Source organism: Falco peregrinus, chromosome 1 (assembly GCF_023634155.1).
Source record: "Falco peregrinus isolate bFalPer1 chromosome 1, bFalPer1.pri, whole genome shotgun sequence".
Classification (NCBI taxonomy): Eukaryota; Metazoa; Chordata; class Aves; order Falconiformes; family Falconidae; genus Falco; species Falco peregrinus.
Genome location: NC_073721.1, coordinates 43,175,292 through 43,198,173, shown reverse-complemented (window position 1 = coordinate 43,198,173; position 22,882 = coordinate 43,175,292). Strand labels below are relative to the sequence as shown.

Sequence of the window (22,882 nt, the reverse complement as noted above, 5' to 3'; positions counted from 1 at the left end):
GGTGGCAGACAAGCCAGTGCTGTTATTCTGCTGAGGAAAAGGAACAGAAACAAAAATAATAACCATGTGCCATCCCTGTGACTTGGAGTCATGGAGGGAGTACAGAATAAAGAAGGACCTGGGAACTGGTCTGCTGCCACCCCATGTGAATTCATAGGACTTTGTAACATCGTGAATATCAAATAAAGCCCCAAGGAGTCTGATGAAACCTGCTACTTCCCCCATCCAACATCCAGACATCACGAAACAAAGCCCTCCCACAAAAACAAAGCCCACAGGTTTGGGCTGTGTTTTTGGAAATGGGTAATCACTTGGTGTTTCTGTTTTTTTCAAGGTCCCTAATCCAAATGCTTTGCACCTCCTGAAATAATACACTGAGAATTTGCTTCATCTGGCAACACAGATACCTACAGCAGTGAGCTATTTTATCTTCCTTTGTAGACAGGGGAGAGAAACAGATACCTCTGGGGTGCAATTCATCCCGTGCTGATGTCTAAAGCAGGTGAAATGAATCATGCCCTTGACATGCCTCTTTCTTCCATGAACTGGAAAGGCAGCCTAGTGTGTTGCAGCCAGACGAACAGCACTATAGACATCCAGAACAAAGAGAAGAGGCTCTCCGGGCATTTCATGGGAGACACTCCAAAATGAAAGCAACAGAAAAGGATTTTTTAGGAACCTTTACCCATCTTTGTACAGATAGTCTGGGCTATTCCCCTCTTCTTTAGCTATTAACCAACACTTGGGGTGCTGGGCACAGAGGACCAGGCTCCCAACACATCACCTTTTCTGCAAGGAGTGGTCATACCTCAAATGGGACCACTTTTGGCTTGGGCTCCAGATCTCCTCCACCCCATCCTCACAGGGACCTTGACAGAGACACTTGGCTGCTCATCCAGTGGCCTCATGATGGAGCCAGCGCAGCATGTGGCCATGGCATCGTGTGCCAGGGGAGCGAGCATACCTTCCAGGGAAGGGGTGTACGCATCCATGCAGCGCACTGTAATTTCTCTAATGGCTTTCTTTGGCTTGATAGATATTGAAGGAAGCTTGTTGCCGGGGCAATTTCCATGGAGAGATAATAAGAGATCATTTTCAAGTGAGCGAAACTTTAATGGCACATTCTGGTAATGAGGCAGCAAGGAGAGTAATGACCGAGACCTCAGAGTGCGAGCACATCATGAGAGAGGGGGGAGAACTCTTAATTCACTGCTCAAGGTAGACATTTGAGGCCTGATCTTTGTTCCCTTGAAGTCAGCCTGGAGTTTTGCTGCTCGCTACAGGAAGATTAAGACCTAAGTGCTGGTAATGGGACTGAATGGCTCCACAGAGATGCTCCAGTGAATTCACTGGGGAAGAAGAAAGACTGGTAGGGCTCAGGCATCAAACGCTCCAACCTTCTCCTTCAGCAGAAGGTAATTTGGAAACAAAGGCAAAGGAGAGCTGGATACTCCTGTGTATAATCCTTGGCTTTTTCTCTGAAACCAATAGGAAATGTTTTATCCTGTGTCTGTTAAGGGACTGTGTTCCTAAATGAGAGGGAAGGGTGTATAACAGAGGGTGAAGGTCCTGTCTGTTTTAGGCTCTGTGATGGGCATCTTCAGAAATCAGGGAGGGTGGTAGCACCAGAGAGTTGGTAGGTAGAGATTAAGGGTCCGTGGACAGGGAAAGTCAATGATAAAGAAATACTAAGAAAAGCCGTCATCCCCTTCAGCTTTCATATCCAAGAAGGAACTATACTTATTCCTCTGGCCAATTGTGTGAGTATAAATATGGAACCCAGCAGCCAGTATAAGCATAAAAGCCACTTCTGAATTAGGACAGTAAACTGTGCCCGTGCTAGACCAGCACAAAGTCACAGAGTGCAAAAGGCCACAGAGAACCTGTGTGGGACCAAAGATACTTAAGGTCTAGGACTGTGTTTTCTAGTCAATTCTGAATCTCAGATAAACCTGGGAAGATTTGACCAGGAATTAAACTACAGAAGAGGCTGTGGGTGTCCTGCCTCCACCTGGAGGCATGAAGCACCTACACGGCTCTCAGTTCCTTGAATGCATCTCTGCAGCTTAGTTTTGGCCCTGCTCTTGAGGAGGGCCCTCAATCAGCTACTTCTTAAGGGCAGCCAAAGGCAGTTGTTGTTTACCACCTCTCAAAAGAAGGAAGGTGAAGGGTCTGCTCTCCTCCAGCCTCGTTAACAGTTGTTTCATTAATCACAGCTTTCCCTTCAAAACCAGACACAATCTGTCCAATTAACATTAAAGGTCTGGCAGTCACTTGCAGTGGGGAACTTTGCAAGCAGCACTTTGACAACCATCACTAATAAGTCTAACATTTTTAAAGCTGCTCACAAACAAAACAGCCCAGTCGCACTTCGTTAATACCATACGCTCCCTGTTTGCATGAGCAGTACAGCCAGCCTCCTTTTTAGTCAATTTTATGATGAATCTTAGCAGAGCCCAGGTCCCAAAATGCTTCTCCCACAGACTTCTGTCTTTGTCCATCACATCCCACCCCCATGCCCCCAGGGTTTACCTAGGCAATTCCTTTCTCGTGTAATACACCCCCAACCAGGCTTTAACACTAGACTACACCTGAGTGAACTGTGCTCCATGGAGCTGTAGGTCAGAATCAGACCATTAAGACATAGGTCCAGCAGAAAAGGTGATTAATAATGTCTTGCAGGGATCATGCCATATGAGCAGAGAATGGTAGAAGTAGGAAGGTGGGGAGAAGTTATCCAGTTAACTACTAGCCTCTTAATCTAACCTTGACTTGAGATTTCAAAGTGAATTTTGAAGGAAAGAACAATTAAATACCCAGAGATAAAGGGGAAATGAGATAAGATGCAACATGGGTTTACGAAATGTAGATTGTGTCAGACGAACATGATAGCTTTGTTTTGATAAGATACCTGATTTTCTAGACAAAGGAAATGCTGCTGATCTCCTTTATCTAGACTTCAGTAAGGTATCTGATAGGTGCCATGTGGGAAATCATTAGTGAAGCTGGAAGAAAGGAGGATTAGTAAACTGTAAGATGAGGTGCAACTCTCTGGATTTTCTCACAGAACAGTTTTGAAACCTATCTTTTCTTCTTCTGGATGATCTCGGAAGTGAAAGCAGGATCCTGAGTCTAAAATTGCCCAGCAACACAGAACTGGAAGTTTTGGCAAGGCAGAGGAGAATGAGAGTACAAGTTTGAAAGAACTCAGTGACCTTGAGAATAAGAATAATTGAAATGAGCTGGAAAACAAAAAGTTTGAGATGACAGGTCACGAATCTGAGGACTTGTGATAGCCTCAGATATAATACAGGAGATGATGAGCTGCAAATGATCAAGGACTGTGTGGTCTAAGCACAGACTGACTGAGATGTCAGGCACAGAGAAGCAAATCCTATTCTTGGATGTATCAGGAGGGATATTTCAGCAAATACAGATAAAAAATGGTGTAATTGACTGTGTGTCTGGCTTCTTAAGGTCACGATGGATAAGCTTAACCTTGTATGAATACAGAGGAAAGCTGAAAGATGATATAGAAGATGGAAAACATCACAGAGAGGAGAGCAGAAGTCTCAGGAGCAGCATGTTTAATTTGATAAAATACAAGTTGACATGGGACAAGTTCCAGAGAGGTAAAGTGTCTCTGTAAACTGATGGGATACAGATCCTGAAGAAACCAGGGCATCAACGCAGTCAGGCCAGCATTAAGAGAAAGGGTTCCCTGCCTGCTGGTGGAAGATACAGGGGTGAGAGAGAAGGTTTTGAGATCTGACCTTTTCCTTTTACACCTGCAATGACAAGAACTGGTCTTGCTAGCCCAGGAGGTCTCTGACATTCATGTGCTCCCAGGCAGGTCACTTCTCCCTTGAGTCTTTCCTGGTATTCCGGACAACTTTCTCATTCCTGATGCTCCTGAAAATCCCTTTATGGTCCTACCAGAGTCAGTAAGTACCTCTGTGTGGGAAACGGAAGTGGTGATTGCAGCACATATAGGAAAATCTCAACTCTAATGCAGCCAGAACAGGTAACAAAATCAAGGAAAACAGGTCAGCCAGAGAGTTAGCGTGATGTAAGAACACCAGCTGTCTGTCCGGGGTCCTGGTGAGCTGCTTGCTATCCTGTGCTATAACATTTTGACTGCTCTGGGTTAACATTTCTAGTTTCTTTCTAACTTGCATCAGCCTATAGGACGATCACCTCTGCATTTTGCTGTCTAAAGATGCCTGAAGAGGGTAAGTTGGCATTTGGAACCAGGCGTACTAATACAATTTACGTGGTGCATGCTTTCCCCTCCTGACTGTTGCTCCTGCATTAGAGCAATTTTAACCAGCATATGCTTTTTTCCTTTGCTTTATATTTGCCCCATTTTCAGGCCTTTTGTGAAACTGGGACAAGTACTTTCTGATGAGCTGACTATAGATTTGAGGAGCTCACTGGGAAGAGTATTTACTGGGTGAGTATGAACTAAGCTTAAATCTAAAGGAACTGTTAATGCCTTGTCTGGCACAGGGCTATCACATGTGAAACAGCTTTGATTATTGCTGCCTGCCATGCTGGGAGGTCAATGTGAGATGAAAGAAGATTGGGAAACAATCAGATTTGAGCAATCAAGGTGATATGCCCCTGGAAAGGGCTGTGAGGGAGAGAGGGGAAGGCTTTGGTGAGCCTGCAGGTTTTCTTCTCAGCTTTGGACTAGCAGCACACATGTTGTAATCGCACGTAGATGCTGGCATGGTGGGGAGAAAGCTGTTTAAGAACATTTTTACAAAGTTTTTTCCCCTGCTGTGATGATCACATTAGCAGGCGCTAGGCATTGGGGAACATGTCAAGCCCTGAGGAAAGAAGAAGCAGGAGCTGTGGATTAGGCAGTCAGTAACTTGTTGCCTTTTAAAAAGTGCTAATTCTCCTGTATTTAAGGAGGTGGTGGGCTGCATCATGCCTTGGACATGGGCTTGGCCCACGTGTGTGCCCTATGTCTTTAACATACATGCAGGAGCAGCTTGTGCTTTTGATACACATGCCTCCCTGTATGCTGGGAACTCTGCTAAATCATAATTGTCACTGTTATTTTTTCTGTCTGCAGCTCCTGGCTCTTTTAACCCAAGTTCCTGTCATACACAGCACAGGAGAGAGGCTGGTGGGCATGATTTGGCTGGGGGGGGTAATGGTTTAGCTGCAAAGGGGCTGGGGACAAGCAGTTAGGGCAGCAAGTGGCACCTTCACTCCTATGCTATATTCTCATGCCTAGACAATTGTCCCAGCTGGTGATGTTTCTGTGTCCACAGAGGGCTCACATGCTCTCCTGGATCCACCCTTGCCATATCTCCTAAAAAATGCCATAATCTGTGTTTGTCAGAGCAAGAAACGGAGGCACAGTGAGTGAAAGTGGTCCAAAGCCAGTGTTTACAATGGTAAAAATCATTCAGAAGCTCTTAGCATTTGGTGTTTCATTCAATACAACATGAGATTTGGGTTGCTGATCCCTGTGTCTGAATGATGGGAGCATCCTTCCCCCACCCCATCAGAGGTATCTCAGCCCAGCAGACAGGCGTGTGCCTGGTGCCTTCTGTGTCACCCACTCCTGCCCCTGCACTTCTCCTTGCCCTGACAGCTCAGGAGCTCTCTCTAGAGCATGTCTGTATGAGGAAGACAGCTCTGCTAAGGCCTGAGTGCTCTTTCAGGTACATATGTAGAGTGTCAGGCTTTATTTGTGTTGGGCTACCAGATTCCTAAGCCTTCTTCCCCTTCCTGAGGGATCGCCGGGTTGGCAGGTTGATAGGAAACCTCTGAGGGTCAGTATTTGTTCTCTCCAGAAAAAGTCAATGCCCAGCACTTTGGGGCAGTAGCACCATGACCTTTTCAAAGCACAGACAGATGGAAGTGGCTCTGTGGAGCCCTGAGACCAGGACAGGAGGGCAGCTGGCAGCCTTTCTAGGAGCCTGTTTTAGTGGCAGAACATACAAGTCTCCCAAACACATACACATTTATGGCCGGCTCCTCAGCTGCTCTGAACTGGTCTACAGCCAGTGACTTCAGTGGTGCTACAGCACTTGAAGCAGCGTTCAGCCAGCCCTCTCTGCCTGCTTGCATGATGCTTCTCTAGTTCCTCCGCACACTGTGGGACCACTTGACCCACTTTCTCATTATGCTCCAAGGGTCTGGCTTTCCTCTCTCTGGTGCTCAGAGACTCTCACCCCTGTGCAAAAGAGGTAAGAGATGGATGTCTGACTTTTCCACCTGGGCCATCCAGTCTTATTATCCACCCTACACACAAGCCAGCCCTGGCACAAGGCTGTAAAGCAGAGGGGGTGGGATTTAGCTACCTGCCTGCTGTTGTGCCATACATGGGAACTACTGCTGGGGAGTATGAAGACAGGTTAGAACTGAACTTGCAGGTGATGCACAGTGCTGCCCCTCTCAAAAAGATGCTTTGCTAACATATTTCCATGGAATGGAGACAAAAGCTAGATTATATTTGCATTTCAGAGCCTTTATACATCTTACTTTGTGTCAGAATAAGAATTACCTCCCCCTTCTATCAGTATTGCAAAAACAGGTTGCAGGTGTATGGCTCAGAAAAAAGAATTCTTTAGTTGAGGATCCTAGCAGCCACATTTCCCTTGTGATTTTTGGATGTCTTGGTTTCAGGATGAGACATGAAAGTCTTTGCTAACTGTCTGAACTCAGTGAAACGCCTGTCTTACCACCCCACACATTTAGAGCGAGAGTCATGCTCAAATGCACAGCAGAATTGGGGCCCAGACCTGGAGCTATTTCAGAGATGAGGAGAATAGATAAAGCAGATCCTATGCCCTCTAGAGAACACAATTGGGTAAAATTATCATAGTGGGCAAATGGGATGAAGCATGGAGTAGGTCTAACTTGTGTGTTATATTCTTGTTAATAACAATATCTAATTAAGGCATCTGGTGACAACTTAATGGGCAGAAAAGGAAAAAATCAAGAAGGCTATATCAAATTTTTCTTTCAACTCCAGCTCTCCAGATTTGAATCAATCTATCATTGGAGGCAGTCTTGTTTGTCTGAGTCTGTCTATAGCTTAGCAGTGTAGAGTTGTAGCTCTGTTGTCTAGGACCTATCCCTTAAAATTAATGCATCGTTCTTATCAAGATGATTGCTTGAAAGTGATATTAACCTTTATGATGTGATGATAGAAGTTGTTGTTTATTTCAAGGGCCCATAAAGATTGATGGGAACTGGAAGTGATGGAAACTGAACTGGGATTTGGCAACACTGATAAGTGGAAATGGAGTTTGTCTTTGATGGGGCTCCTTTTGCCCATTTTTTTTCCACATCTGATTTCATTGTGGAGTTATTATTATTAATATTATTTTTAAAAAAATAAAGTTTTAGAAGGGCCTGAAGTCTTATTTGTATGTTTGTGCAGCATCTCATGCAGTAAGATCCTTACGCCTGCTTAGGCACTTTACATGATCCTAAATAAAAGAATAGGGATTCATCAATAGTAGAGTTTTCTTAGTTATGTGCTGCACATTCCCTTTTCTCCTCCTGCTGCTGACTTGCAGAAGAGACAATCATGTTGTCTGAAACCTCTTGCAGAGGAAAAATCCTTTGGCTTTTAATAGGGAAGACATCAAGGCTGTGTATATCAATATTACAAACCCTGGCCCCTCAGGTTGTGTCTATGCTACAACCCAAAAATATAACACTGGCTTGCACAGAGAGACCAGATTTAACTGTAAACTCCGGGAGGGAAGCAATGTTTCTAGTGCAGTTCAACCACAGCAAATCTTAATCCTCACAAAAGGTTGTATGAGTCCAGCAAGGACACGAGTGTAGCCTTGACTAAATAGTTCTGTGCGAAATAACACTAAGTTGTTTTCAAGCTCTTCTGTATGTGATTGATCTCCTGTAACAGGACATGTGCAATTAACCAGCAGCTTTGCTATTAATAACTATCCCTGAATATGTGGATAAAATGAATTGGTGTCTCTGTGGATTATTGCCTTTCTCCATCTGACACCTCTTTAGCTGAATGACACGGAACAAAAAGGGAATCTTAAGAGTATATAATTGAGTGTGTATTAGGGTTTATGAAGAGATTCCTACAATAACTGTCATGTTCCACCTGACGGAGTAGCTGTTATGTGAACATGCCAAAGTACTACTTTCCTTGCTGTGATCTTTGTTCTCACTTGCTTTCCCTGCATTATCTTAAAAATCTCCTTTAGCTGATGCCACTGAATGCAGCCTGAGTAATGACTTGAGTGCAAAATAAGGACAGGAATAAAGAATGAGGTGAACACTTGCTGTCAGAGGCCTCAAATTGGGCAGCAAGGTGAAAGGAGGCCCACTGTTTCAGAGGCAGATAGCTGCTGCTGCTTCCACCAGTGACAGCTTCTCTGGAAATCAGGACACATCGATTTATATCCTGTTGGAAAGTGAAGGTCCAGGCACCACTGTGCTAGGCACTGTCAAACCTCTGCTCCAAAGGGGACAGCTACATCAGGCAGAGGAAGCACTGGAAAGAAAAGGAACAACAAAAGGAAGACATGGAGGGATGAAGTGACTTGGTTTCTGTGTCACAGTGGGTTGGTGGCAGAGCCAGGAAAGGGGGCTCCTTGTACTGGACCACTGTGTTGGGTATCCCAGATCCTCAGCTGGACAGTTCTTGCAGGGTTGTCCTGTTGTGTGAATGACAGTGTGAGGAAATGGGATTTCTCAGAAATGAAAACCTACCTATAGTCTTAAACACAGTTTTGCCGTGGATGCAGCAAGATGGAAACTGAGCCCTTACATGCCAGTTGTTGGCCTTTGCTGAGGGTGTGCTGGGAGACAAGCGATGCTGGGATAGCATTGTGGTCCTGCTGCCCTTGATACCAAATGACAGCAAATTCTGCAGGGTCAAAGAGACCATCCTGTGCCAGTGGGAGAAGGGCAAGATTTGCTTTCACACTCTTCAAGGCCATGGTGTGTGTCACTGGCTGCTCTGACCTTCTCCAACAGAGCTATTTGCTGCTGTGTGCTACATGTTAACAAAATATCTTGGCTTTGATGAGTTGAAATCCTGTTGGGATTTGGTGGTGTTGGTGTGCTTTCATTAAAGAAAAGGTGCAGCTTACAGTTGATCAGGTTTCCCTGCAGCCTGAGACCAGGGCCAATTAACACAGGTACCAACCCTTCCCCTGGCCCAGCAGTGCTGGTGCAAGACTGGCCGAGGGGATGGCGGTGTTACAGGCAGACTGCTTACAACTGCCCATGGACATGCACTCTCAGATGGTTTACAAAAGGATGCACTGCCTCAGCAGCAGCCGCCAGTTCTGTTATCCTTTCAGATCCAACAGCGCAGAGAAGAGGCTTCCTTTGCATCCCAGCATGCCCTCCCCATCACCAGCCCAGCCCTCTTTCCGTTGCTGCCCTGGATCTTTCCATCCTATTTTCTTTCTCTGGCCTCCCGGTTGTTTTTTTTTTTTCCTCTCCATCTTTCAGTTTGGCTTGTCACACACACACAGAATCACACACTCAATCCTCCCAACGCCACAGACCTGCCAGCAGATCTTGAATGTGGGGCTGAGGAATGTCCTGTCACCTTCTACCCCTCCACATCCCCCCTGCCCTATTCCCCACTGATCTATCGCAAGGCAACCTCAGCCAGAAAGACGGATGCCACAATTACATTCCCCTTTTCAGCAGCTCTTTCCCCTTGCCTCTTCCTGATGGAAATCGTGGGCAAGAAAAATCTATTATTACTCTCCAAATCATATCAAATATTTATCAGGGTAATTCTCTAGTTATCACCACCGATTGCAAGCCTTAGTCACGTAGTAAATCTTGTTAGTGTCATCTCTGGGAACGTGTCTCATCTGTCTCCTCAACTGAGTGCTGCATAAACCAGGTTGCCCCAGGGGAACTTGGCTTATGGGAAAGGCAGTGGAGATGGAGGAGGCGGAGGTGATCAAAGATGGGTACAGACATCCCAAATCCCCATTTTTCCAGGACACGAGATGGGATCTGTTCAAGATGGGGCTATGGGAGAGGAGGCAGGTTGCATGTGGGAAGGGGAGGTCTGTTGGGCCACATGGGCCAATGCCTTTCTGATGTGTCAGGTGCTGTACAGATAAGCTCATTCCTAATCAAAAACTGAAATAGGCCAGGCTCAAAAAAAGAGGTGTATTAATTTCCCCAGGAGGGAGATGAAATGAGTTACTCAGGACCGTATGGGAAGTCAGTGGCAGAGGCCAGAATGGAGCTCAAGGTCTCTGACTGTAAGGCTAGTGGCTTAATTACATGATTATTCCTTTTGGAGCACTGTGGCTGGTTTGAAACAGCCTGCCCTGGGGGTCCTGTAAGTCAGGGCAACCTTGACATCTCTGCTAGCCGTGCCAAGGACTCTCCCCTTCCACCCGCTGTGTAAAGGACTAGCAAATACAGCCACTCTAGCTGGGCTTTTTTTGTTGTTGTTGTTGTTGTTGTTGTTGTTGTTGGCACCAAAATGTTTCCAGATTGTACCTATTTTTAAACTCTTTATTGGGTCAGATCTGGACAGCTTGGAGCCTTCAGCTCTTCCCTTTTTCTACCCCTGTGCACATAACTTATTGCTGCAAAGGGAAGAAATGAGCAGCAAATTTCCTCTGCCAGAACGAATCAATCTGGCACCTGTCATCAGCATCACAGCAGCTATAAAATATTTAATTTCTTAATGATGAATTGGCAGATTGTTTAAAAAAGACAACAAGGAAACAAAGAAAAGGAAACAGACACTCACAATCTGCAGTCACACTCTCTGCCAGGATGAGCCTTTGGAGTCGATAGCAGGAATGTATTTTTCCATCCAAGCGACCTGACAGTGCTGTCTATTAATAAAGCCCTGATAGTTGTTTTGGGGATGTTCCTGCTCAGACAGTCATTGAACCCTTGACTTGCCATTGTAGGGTCCTACCACCGATTCGTGATGAGACTCAGTCTTCAGAGGAGGATTTTTCTTGGAAAACAGCAAAAATCCTTCTCAGTGGCACAGATCTTGCCTCCCTCAAGTGCTGATGCACTGGAATAAATAAGGAAAAAGACTGACCAGGCTAGGTCAAAGTACAAGTGCATCCAGCTCGAGCAGTGACCAACACTGTATGCTTTGGAAAATGTATAGGAATAAGTCATTCATATAGTGCTATTTCTCCAGCAGCCTTGAGCAATCTGCAGCCCAGGAAGATCTTTGTGGTTTCTAGCTCTAACTGGAATTTTCTTCCACAAGCTTGCCTAGTCATTTTTGAAAGTTATGCAAACTTTGAGCATCTACAAAATCTTCACTCAAATAGTCCCATAGTTCTCCTCTGTGAAGCTGTATATCTTATTTTGTTTTCAGCATATCACCTACTAATTTAACTCAGTGTTCCCAGTTCTTGCATTAAGAAGACAGTGAAAAATCATTCTCCCTTCACCTCCCATCCCTTGGACATGTTTGGCTCACAAAACAGGGAGCGACACAGAGATGCCTGAGCTAACGGAGACCAGAATTGGTCAGTCTGCAGTGGACAGTCTGGTTTCACAGGCCATGTCAGCTTGCGTGTGCCCACAGATACCCTCTGCCTCTGGTACCTACAGCTGTGAGCTTGGAGGGGAGCCAGAGTCCTTACCTGTATTACGGTCTGTCTGCAAATGCTTAAGGTGATGCTGGTAGCAGTCACCGGTTCAGGTGATGCAGCTGCAGGGAAAGGAGATGGCACAGAAAGCAATACCCTCTGCTGAAGTTACATGAATTACTTACAGGAATTAAAAACCACACCCCTGTCTCCATGTCAATTTATATTCATTTCTCTTACACATTAGTAAATCCTATAAATACACAGCCAAGCAAACTGCCTGACCAAAGAGTTTATTTTACTGTAGCCTGTTCTGCTGGGCTTTATTGCAAATACAGTGACATTTGGGGTTTTTGTTTGATTAACTTCTAAATAAGTACTGTTGCTGGGACCTTTTCATTACAGGAGAGTCATAAGGTTTCACTAAAGCAAATATAAACTTTTAGCCATCACAGAAAACCCTGAAATCTGGAGTTCTAAAGGCTTGCAAAACCCTCCTAAATGCTGGGGAAACGAAGAGGAAGTGAGCATTTTTCACTTATCACCATTTATTATTTTTAAGTCGGTCTCATGATTTGAAACGGTGACGCTGCTCAGTGGCGTGACCAAACCTACACTGTTCATCTGGGCTGGGGGAGCACGCTGGGAAGTTTGGCAGACGTAAGTGGGTGGCTGGCAGCTTGCATGCGGTGCCTTCGTGCTTCCACCTCTGCCTCTCCTGGCAGCGTGTGGGGAGCATGGGCTCCAGCAGATGCCCATGGTAGAATCGGTCAGGTGTGGTGGGATGGCAGCTGGCAGTGTCCAGTGGATAGCCAAGGTCATGCAGCACCTTAGCTCAATTTACCAGGAGATAATCTGGCAGAGCCCTCGAGTTCTGTCTGCTCTGGTGATTTGTTTTAGCCCTCCTGCAGACATGCTGTGTAAATATGCAAAACAAAAGCTCCCACTTGTACAGAAAGGGCTTAACCTTCTTTCAAGAGGGGTCAGTGCAATTGCGAGCAGTGCCCATCACTGCCGGGGCTGGTAAGTAATGGCAAACTGCTGCTTCAGAGCTCCCCCACTCCCTGCTGGCGTGGGTCTGCTCTGGGGCAAAATAGGGTTTCCCCCACCTCCTGAGCGAAGTCTCAGAAAAACAGAAAGATGTTTCCGTATGCTCCAAAGCACATTGTACTCCTAAGGGCTGGTTGCTTTGGCAAGGGATAAAATGAAATCAAAGGACACTACTTTTGTGTCAGACAGCTCATTTCCCTGTTAACTCTGGATCTCTGTCTTCTGCAGATGGCATTTAAAGAGAGGTTTGCTCCATTGATCCTGTCTAGTATCTCTTTGGAAGTTCTGAATGGAAAACATCCTGCTTATCTCTACTCAAAGATGTTTTTTCTCTGCCTCTGGGCCAAAACACTGCAACAGGTTTGGCCCTTGTGGGACTAGTGGCTGCGGAGCAGAGATGGGGCTCTCTGCTGCTTTTGCAGGCATGGGGAGAACCTGAAAACCAGCCTCTTCCTGCTGTATTACTGGCTGCAAGCTTTTTGAGTATGGGAGGGGTAATTAAGTAGAAAGCAGCAATCCAGAGCTCCTAGCTAGGTGGTAGCTGATTGCAGCACAGTAAGTCTGAAGAGGCATCTCTTTCCCATCTATTAAAATAGACACCACCACCAGCAAAAAAAAATAGGGAAGTGTGACTCAAAGTGGGGGAAGGAAAAGGGATAGGACTGCTTGGTAGCTAGACACCCACATCAGGAGAGCAATCTAAGCAAAACTGCTTGCATCCTACCGTTGTCAACGCAATTTCAAATTAAACATATGCTTAAGGAGGGAAGGGACTGAGAGAATAGTTGGCTGTGGGAAGTTTTTGGCTCACAGTGATAAGGCAGCACATGTTAAGGGTGTCCGTGGGATGGACAGTGTCAGAATCCTCTCTAACACAGTGCTTTTCTATCAAGCTTTAACAGAGAGCATGAAGTTAAATAGATCCTACTTTTCTTCCTTTCCTGTTACCAAAAGTCATCTCTGAACACTGGTCTCAGGGCACCCCTCTGCCCTTGACTCCTTGCCAGGCATGCCTGGCTGCAAACCCTCCTCCAGATGGAGCAGGCTAGAAAAGGTAAGGAAATGAAAAGAGGAAAGAAATGAAAATGTATGAATGCCCCTAATTTTGTTTATGTTTTTGCTGTCATTTACACTGTTATAAAATGAATGTAAAATACTGTGATTCCACTCTAATAACTTTTTTCATCTGTTTACGCTGGCATAAATTTCCTCTGAGTAGAAATTTTTGTCAGAATCTGGTTGGGGCAGGTCCTCTATTTTATTATTTGATTGCAGAGTACCTACCTACTTTCTCCCAAATACCTTTTCTTTTTTTTTTTTTTTTTATTTTTTCATTAAAAAGTAATAACTGAACCTGGCCAGCCAAAGCCCCATATTGCAGTGAAGGCAGTCCAGCTAGAGAGCTGCAGTGTGAGAGGGAACCAGGAATATATTGGGTGCTGAGGTGGGAGCATCACCAAAGCTGGTTATAACACTTTCAGCCTAAATATTTTGGTTCCTTGTAGCTGGATTAAACCCTCAAAGTTTCTGTGAACAAAGCTTTGGCAGAGGAAGGTTGTTGTCTGAGTTTTTCCACAGGAACACTGTGCCCCGCCATCCCACCTCGCCCCTCTGCTTTGCTGCCAGGGGCTGCGGTGGGGCAGCGGTTCATGCCCACACCAGGGAACACCTCACCGAGGCCGTGGTGGGCCACAGCCTGGAAAAGCAGCTTCTCAGGAAAACACCCCCCTGGCCACCAGCTTCTCAGGAAAACACTCCCCTGGCCACCCGCCTCTGTAGGCCTCTTTCATCAGCTCTGGAGATTTCATCCCCCAGCCCAGGGAATGCACGGGAGACAGATGGCAGATGTAGGTGCCACCAGCTTGAGGTAAGGATGGCTCCAGGTGTGGCAGGACTGGGATCTGAACCGCGGTGGTGGCCCTCGCTTGTCCCTGCTGTGGCCGTGGCTTCCCTGGGGTCTGTGCTACCCGCTGAGGGCAGGGAGATGGCGGCGGGCCGGCATGGTATGGGGCTAAAATGGCTGCTGGCCTTGTGGGGGCTGCTCAGGGCCCGGCGCCTCACAGCTGTGACAGGCCTGGGGGCAGCTGCCCTCCGAGGACACAGCAGCCACCGTGTCTAAGGCCACCTGGACGCGAGCTGGGTGGTGGGGAAGGACAAGGCCCCCCACTAGAGCCCTGAAGCGTTAAAGCCACCGCAGGCTGGCCTGCAGCCTGTGGGGACTCGAATGTGAAGCCCTGCCTGGGAAAGGCCCGGGGGCCAGCGGCTGCAGGGGGTGACAGCAGGGTGACGGCAGGGTGACAACAGGTGACAGCAGGGTGACGGCAGGCAGAGCTGGCAGCACCAGGCAGGCCCCCCCGTGCTGTGGCAGGGGTCCCCTCACACATGGCTGCCTGGGCTGGCAGGGCAGGGGATCAGAGCAGGGGCCTGGAGAAGGAGCCCTGGCTCACCCTGAGCGGCTCCTGGGCCTGCCCGCACCGAACACCATTTTCCTCCTTTCCACACAAAAAAGCTCCTTCAGGCCACGGCTACTCAGCAGTTGGTTTCACAGCCTGGAGCCCCAGTGTGGCCAGCCAGCAGTGTGCCCTGTGGTGCACACCCCGGCTGCCATCAGACCGCGACAGTTTCCTCCCCTCTGGTGCTTTTGAAAAACTTTTTTACTTTTTGGTTTTATTTTTATTTTCTTTGTGAGTGCAAGAGCCAGAAACAAGGGACATGAAGCCAGGAGTGCCCTGTGCTGCCATCACATCTCTCCCCGCAGCGCACACTCAGTGTCTGCTTTCCAGCCCCAAGCATGCAGGGCTGCACCTGGCTGCAGCCCCCTTTGAGAGGCACTAGCAGAACAAGCCCTGAAAGGCTTCTCCTTCCATTGCTGTCAGCTGTTTACCTCCTGCTCTGTCCTCCCAGGGGCTTAGTCCTCACTGGGACAGTCTCTGCCTCAGGACATGGTGCAGGCAGGCAGTTGGGGAGAGCTGAGAAGGCTTTGGGCTCCAGCTCCAGAACAGGGGGCACTGGAGGGAAAACTGGGGCCTCATGACATGCACATCTTCCCCTCTGCTTACATCAGGCTGGACCACAAGCTGGGGAGATGTGGGAAAGTGTGTGCATAGCCCAGGGCTGTGAAAGCCATCACTTCTCCTCGAGCCTGACAGTGCATGTGGATCCATCCTCTTCTATCTGCACTGCAGGGCTTCTGCCTTTAATGGCTGGGGTTTCTTGCATTAGCTCACTTTTTGGTTGCTCATTTTTTCCCATGCAATAGCTAATTTTTTTCTTGTGCAATAGGCTAGAGCTTAGTTAGGCTCCAGGGCTTGCCTGCCTCTCTTGATGCTTGTCTGAGCTAAGGGGGAAGAAAGGCCAGAGCTGTGGAGAGCAGGATGAATTGCCAAAGCTTTGGGCTGGAAAGCTAGCATCAGAACAATGGGAGAAAACATGAGGCTGAAGGAGGGTTTCATTTGGAGCTGTGCCTTGGAGGGGACAAGGGGAACGGGAAGAGGCAACAGGCTGTGCAAGGACAGCTTGTGGAGGCACAAGACCCATGCTGACTGCAGAGGAGATGCAAACAGGTCTGGCTCCCAAGAGACATGGCTGCAGCATCCCAAGGTGCCTTTTCACACCAGGGAGCCGGACAACAGCAAGCAAAGGGAATGAGGTGATACGAGCAGCCCCAAGTGCTGCCAGCCGTGTGCCCTGCCCTCCTTATGCTTTGCACAGTGCAGGGCTCCTCTGTCCGCAGCTCTGTTGCTGGATGTCCTCTTCCCAGGTTCCCCAAAGTGGCAGGAGACCATGTTGTGCTTGCCATCACTGACTGGGGCACTTTGCAGCTGTCACCATAGGTGCTGTCAAGGGATCGTGATGCCATTTTCTGGCATTGTTAATGAGCACTCTCTCCCATGGATCCACTTAACAACGTGGCACGGCACCTGCTGACAGGACCTGCCGTGGTTGGAGCAGGGTTTATTAAGCAGCAAGAAGGGCGTGCTGAGAAGTCTCCAGGATGGGGAATTTTCCAGGTGAAACAGAGGGCAAAATCTCTGTTTTCCACTCCATGGCTCCTTTGCTGCGGGATCTTTTGCTGTTCTCCTCTGAGATCTCCATAGCCTTCAACAGCCCTGTATGATATGGGGTTGATTTCAGTCCTGTGCCAAGGATGTCAAGGTAGCTGAAACATTCTGTTCCCCAGACAGCATCAGGGCTGCCCCGCGACCACCTCCCAGAGTGCATGAGGTGGTGGTGGCTGCAGGGCTTCCCACTCCTGGGTGGTCAGTGCCGGGAGCTGGGGCATGTCACCTCCAGGGACACTGAGGTTTTGCTCTCCAGTTCCTCCCCCTCCTTGGCCCCTGAAAGTTTTGTCAGCCAGGAGTGTCTCTGCAGTGCGTACCAAAAGCACATGATGGCACTGCAGGAGCGCAAAACCACCTCAGCCTCCCCTGCAACTCAACTGGATTTTTAACCCCTCCGTGGAGATGAAGCTGTTGCAGGTGCGGTGGCTTTCCAGGGACAAAATGTGGAGGAAGCCTGGGGGATGGTGATGCCCAGTGCTCTGCTGTTCCCAGCTAGGGCAAAGCCTTGAGTCCAAGCTGCTGGCTGCCGCTGCAGGATCGCCCCATCTCCTTGGGACCTGAGACACAAGTACATACAGTGTTGCAACAGGGGCCCGAGTGTGTGTTCCTGAGCTGGCATCTTCCAAAATGCACAGTGGACGCTTTGTGCAGTGGTTCCTCACAGCTGTACGTGGAGGGGTCCCTGGGCATGCCTGAGGCCATTCCCCTCTCTGGATAGGCCCAAACAAACCTTCCCCAAAGCCCAGCGGGGTTTAGCCAGGCAGCAAGACAGGTAGGTCTGGGGCTACTTTGGGCAGTAGCACTGTAAGCCAGTGTGCCCCCAAAGCAACCTTCTGCGTGGACCAGGAGAGCTGCCCATGCCCTGGGCTCACTCAGACTCCACTGCTGCCACGACATCTGGCTTTACCTGATAAGCTCACACAGGCAGAAAGGTGGTCTTCAAATGCACAGCGGTCAGAATCAAGCCCTGGTGCAGGTCTTGTATGATAATATCCTGCTGCCTGGCAGCTGGGTTTTGGAAGAGAGAGAGTAAATTGTTTAGTTTGCTTGTTCCTGAAGTTAGCAATCCTCTAGCCAAAAAAACAGGGAGAGCCATAGAGATGAACAGAAAGACTGCAACAGCATTTCCATATAGCACATGCTTTTTCCTGAAATAATCCCTGCAGGAGAGAAACTGTAAAAATATCTGGATGTGACGATCCTGGCATTTATCTCTTCTTATCTACAAAAAACTGGAGAGTTATAAACCCAGCAAGTTCCATCTAAATTATTGCCAGATCCTGTAGGTATGGAAAACACTGCGAACCCCTTTGTAGAGGTTATCTTGAATTATCTGGTGGACACAAAGTATATGGCTCTGTTTTCCTCCTCCTGTTGTCCCTGTAGGAAAAAGTTCTCTAGGACAGGAGAGAAAGCACAGAATCAGGAGGGGAGAGAGACAAAAATCCTTTTCCAAGAGAGGGTCAGGACAGAGGGGGTCTGGTTATTGCAGCTCTCATCTGTCCCTCTGTATGGAGCACTCATTGCTTGATATCTCCCTGTTGTAAATGCAACTGACTGATTTTTTTTGTTTCTTCTTTTGCACTTGTTTGTTTTAATAAAGATAGATTTTTAAAATTTTTTTTTAAGCCTAAAGCAAAATGTTCCAGTGTCTCCACCCACCCTCCTGGCACTAAGTGCTGATGGTTTATTTCAGTGGTTGTAATTTGATTTCTGCCTCTCCTGCTGGGCTGATGTGAGAGAAACAATATTTAGAGAAGTTGATTTTTAATTTATTGGGATTTTTTTTTTTTTTCTGGAGTAGGGGAGGCAGAGGCTGGGAGTGGTGGGGGAAGAGGGAAAGAGAATCAGCAAAATGCACTCTCATTTTCTAGGCCATCTTTTTTTCAAGTTTGCAATCTCTGATGGGCAAAAATCGCAGTATAGCTCAACTAATCAATTGCTCTCTGAAGAATGGAGAGTGTCTCATCTCTTTAAGTATTTTTGTGTTATTCTTGGCCTGCTGCAGGGACTCATCATAGCTGCTCTATGCCACTGGTTTTAGGTTTGTAGCCTGAACTGTGATAATATACATTTTGCAAGCGGGGAAACTGAGGCATGGAATAATAAATTGGCCCCTTCCCCTTCAGATCACAAGTGCAGCCAAGAACAGTGTATGGCACAGGCACTAAGGGCTGATTTCCAAACCCAGGATATAGCCAGCACATACAACCCAGACCACACCTTCAGCAGCACTCAGCTCCCAATTAAACTTAGACAAAATGAAGTTTTCACTAGTGCTTAGCAGCCAGCCTTTCTTCAGTGAGAATACTGAGCAGCAGATTTTCAGAGTTCAGCTACTCCTCAGCTCTTGTAGTTTCTTAGGGAAAAGCTCCTGCATTTTGCCAAGACGAATGTTTTTTTCATTGCCAATAATCTGACCCTTCATTCCTAGCCATGGAATTAAAAACCTGTTCATTATTTTTTTCTAGTTTTTTAAGTAATAGCATCCTTCTTTTCCCTTTTTTGTTTGACTTTCCTGGCTTCTAGGAACAGGGTTAGTGATTGCTTCTGTGCATATCTGAAGATAATAGCTTTGCTAAATAATTTTTCCTCTTTTAAAATATACATCAGGATTGCCTGCTGCATAGTTTACATTTCCTGCTGTGGAGAAAAATACTTCAATTAAAATGGAAGGGAGAAAAAAAATCACACAGAAAAAGCGCCTCTGTGAAAAGAATCCTAAAAGGCTTGCAAGAAGCAGAAATGGGCAAATGAAGCCCTCCAGCAGCCAGGATGCATTTTATGTATATGCATGTGGGCTTTGGGGACTATTCTGCTAAATTCAAGGAGGGAGGTACTTGTGAAAACCTCAGCTGTGTGAGGAAATCCAGGTACATTTCTTCCAAGAAAAAAAAAACAAAAACAAACCCCAAAACAAAAAACCAAAAAAACCCCTGACTTTTTCTCAAACTGCTTGTCCTCTGCCTGCTCCAGCTCTAGTCTGTGCGCAGAACAACTTGGTTTCAGATCATAGTGTCTTGAGAATAAGAAAGAAGCAAGTTCTTCTACCTACCTTGGCCCCACCTCTTTCCTTCACTTAAGAGCAAAATATTAAATGAACCCGCTGTGGCTGCTGTATTTGATTATGGGACTCCTTGTACCTGCTCTCCCTCCCTGGCTTTAGCTTTCCCCTAGGGAAAGCACAGCAGCAGCAAACAGCAAGAAACTTCTAAATGTGCCAGGCTGATGTTAACTCCAGGGACAGATGAGAGGGATGGGAAGCTGTAAGTACAAAATTGTGGCTCAGACCTGAAGATTTTTCTCCAAGTCTAGTTAGAAACTAAAAAAGTTGCACCTAGTTTTGACCGCAAAGTTTGTCAGAGCAGGAAAAAGGGAGACTCCATTTATAGTTAAGAGTGCAGTGTGAGTCTACAAGACTTGCCTGCAGGAAAAATGGCAAGAGAACCCCTTCCTTGTAGTTTGAAACAAAGGAAGCAGCCTGTGAAGGGCACCTACTCAACCCATTCCCATGCCCACTGTAGTAGGCTTAAATCCAGAAGAGACAAGCTAGCTCTTTCTATGCCCCGCCTTAAGATCTTCCTCAGAAATACTCCCAATAGTCTTCCCCCAAAGCACACCAGGCCATCAGGGCTTCCCATTTAAGACCAGCTCTGATGCACTGCAAGCTGCTGCCCACAGCCGAGGGATCGCTGGAGCTCCTTGGCATGGCTGGGGAAGCAGCAGCTGCCAGCCCCAGGTTTCAGAGGACAGCAGTGCTCCAGCTGGGTGGCACTAAGCAGAAGGGTCCACTTAGATGGATTAATCAGCCTTGCAAAGGTCTTTTTCCAGGCCTGGATATAGGGGGAAGAGGGTGGATTGAGAGTATTGAAGTGTGCTTTCCCCCTGCTAAGCTGTGATTTGTATCTAGCTCGTTGAGTACAATTAGATGATCACCATTAGATGGGTAAGCTGAGCTCTCACTTTCTGTACCATCCCTCTAAGAGAGGAGCATACTACTGTTTTTCACCAGCCTGAACCAGCAATCGTCTCTGAGCTGTGATGCTGTCCTTATATAATTAAGGCTGTCAGCCAAACTCAGGCACCTGAACACTACAAACTCCATGGCCTATGAAGATTGATCACAGGACTTTATTGCTTGGCAGTCAAAGCAGCGCTCTGCGGGCTTTCTTTTCCCTTGTTGGAAGAACAAACTGTGGGGTTGTGAGAAGGAAATATCCCTAGAAAAGCAGTTAGGTGCCTCCAGTGCTTACTGGATATGCTAGCTGTGACCATGGGTCCTGTGCAGGTGGTGGGGTGAGCTGCACTGATCCTGATCTCTGTTTCTGGTTCAAAGCTAGCTTCTGGAGGTCAGGGTATACCTATGCTGGCAGGAAGTGTGAGTGTTTATCTATTGTCTTTACTGGCTGGAGCACACAGCAAAACAGAGAAGGGCTTGACCCAGTGCACCCCCTCTGTGCACGGGGATCTTGTGGGTCAGCAGACAGAGCCTGGGAGCGATCAGCACTGTAGGGATGGAGGCATGGCATCTGGAAGTCTAGACTTGCAGGATGGGCACTCCGCCTGCCTGTCTCTGCAAAAGTGCCAGGCAAAAGTTTCTCAGCCCTGTTTTTGACCAGTATTGTCTCCATAGCAGGGAGATTCTTCTTTGCCTTCTTCCAGTAGAAAAAGCTGGTGATCTAGCTCTGTGTAGGGCCTTGCTGAGCTGGGGCTGTACAGAAAGAGGGGACCCTCCTGGCCACTGTTGTCTTCACTGGAGAGATGCCAAAAATGCAAATTGATGGAAGAGGGAAGGGAGGAGATGTGTTTCCATACATCAGACACATGCAGCCCTAGGTGTCCCCACAGGCTGAGATGGGGAGGCACTGCACTCGCATTTGTCACTAGCAAAGCTGGGCTTCTCCAGAGAGGCTTTAACTGTGCCTGTTTTGGGTGTATTTTTAGAAAATCAAATAATTTTGGATGTCTTTGGGATGTGTGAACAGTAGAAAAGCATCTGAAAGGTGAGTGGTTTCCCAAAGTACATAAATCTTTTTGTTGTTGTGCACAATTGTATAGTGAATTTTCCCTATGCCTACCCAATACGCTGCTTCTACAGCAAGGGCAAATGAGGAATAACTTCTTTCAAAACTGTTAATATTTGCAAATACCCTTGTAAGACCTGCATCCTGTGGTACATGTGAGCAGGGCTCTGGGAGGCTAAAGCAGGGTTAATGTGCTTCTGTGATATACAAATTAAATTCCTCTCTGTGTGTGGGAGGTGTAGCAGTCACCCTCCGATAAATGCTGCTGTGATCTCTGCAGGATTAGGGTCCAGAGGTGGATGTTTACCTATGTTGTGTGTATGTGTGTAGCAGCCCAGAAGTAATCGGCTGAAGAAAGCTTCTGTGCAGTGTGGGTAGGAGGTCCAGGAGAGACCCACTGTTACAGTGCCTGTACAAGTGTATGTAGATGCTTGTGAGCTCCCTCCAAAATAAAAAAAAATTCCAGTTCTAATTTCATACCATCATTGAAAGGCTGGTTGTTAGTCACAGGAAAAGTCACAGCTGCTTAATGACCAAGGTGCAACCACTGTCATTTTATTTAGGTGGGTGCAAATGATGCAGGACTTTTTCCCTTCTGCATCCACAGTCCCAAATTCACTCATGTGGAGCAAGGCACTCGGGGTGAACTGAGTTCATGCGCTGTGTCAGCACAGCACCTTGATCAAGGTGAAGAGCCTATCAAACAAACTATCATGCATGTTACAGAACCGGTTTTGGCTGATCTTTTCTCTGACATGAATCCTTTATTTCAGCCTGGGAAGCAGTCCTGGTCAGGACTGAAGGATTTCTGCTGCATCTACCTCTCTTCTTACTGCTGTGAGCCTTTGCTGTCCTCAGCAAAGACTTTTGTCCTCTGGACTTTGTACCCAAGAACCATGGTGTGGGTTGCAGCTGCATCCTACTGCCTGTCAGTGAGATAACGGATCACTTTGTGCAACAGGAGCTGTTTGATGGCCCTCATGGTCCCCTGTGACATCCCGAGGAGCAGCCACCTGACAGCTATGGAGAGAAAAGAGCCAGGGAGCCTATGCTGTGGATGTGGAACTCCACAGCTCACCCTAGAAGTGGGCATGGCCAGGAGGGCTGTGGGTGGCAGGGAAGGGGAGCCAGGCTTGGGGGCCAGGCCAGCCCCACAGGGAGCATATCGAGGGGCCAAGACCTTGACCAG

At 47.3% G+C, this 22,882-nt stretch overlaps 1 protein-coding gene across 1 annotated transcript in view; it reads left to right on the top strand.

Moving 5' to 3' along the window:
* LOC129783141 (CMP-N-acetylneuraminate-beta-galactosamide-alpha-2,3-sialyltransferase 4-like) overlaps positions 1 to 22,882 on the top strand; it is a 38,884-nt gene that overhangs the window by 6,659 nt on the left and 9,343 nt on the right. The window contains 1 exon segment of the mRNA XM_055792945.1: positions 22,257 to 22,380. Coding sequence (XP_055648920.1) covers positions 22,257 to 22,380 — 124 coding nt within the window.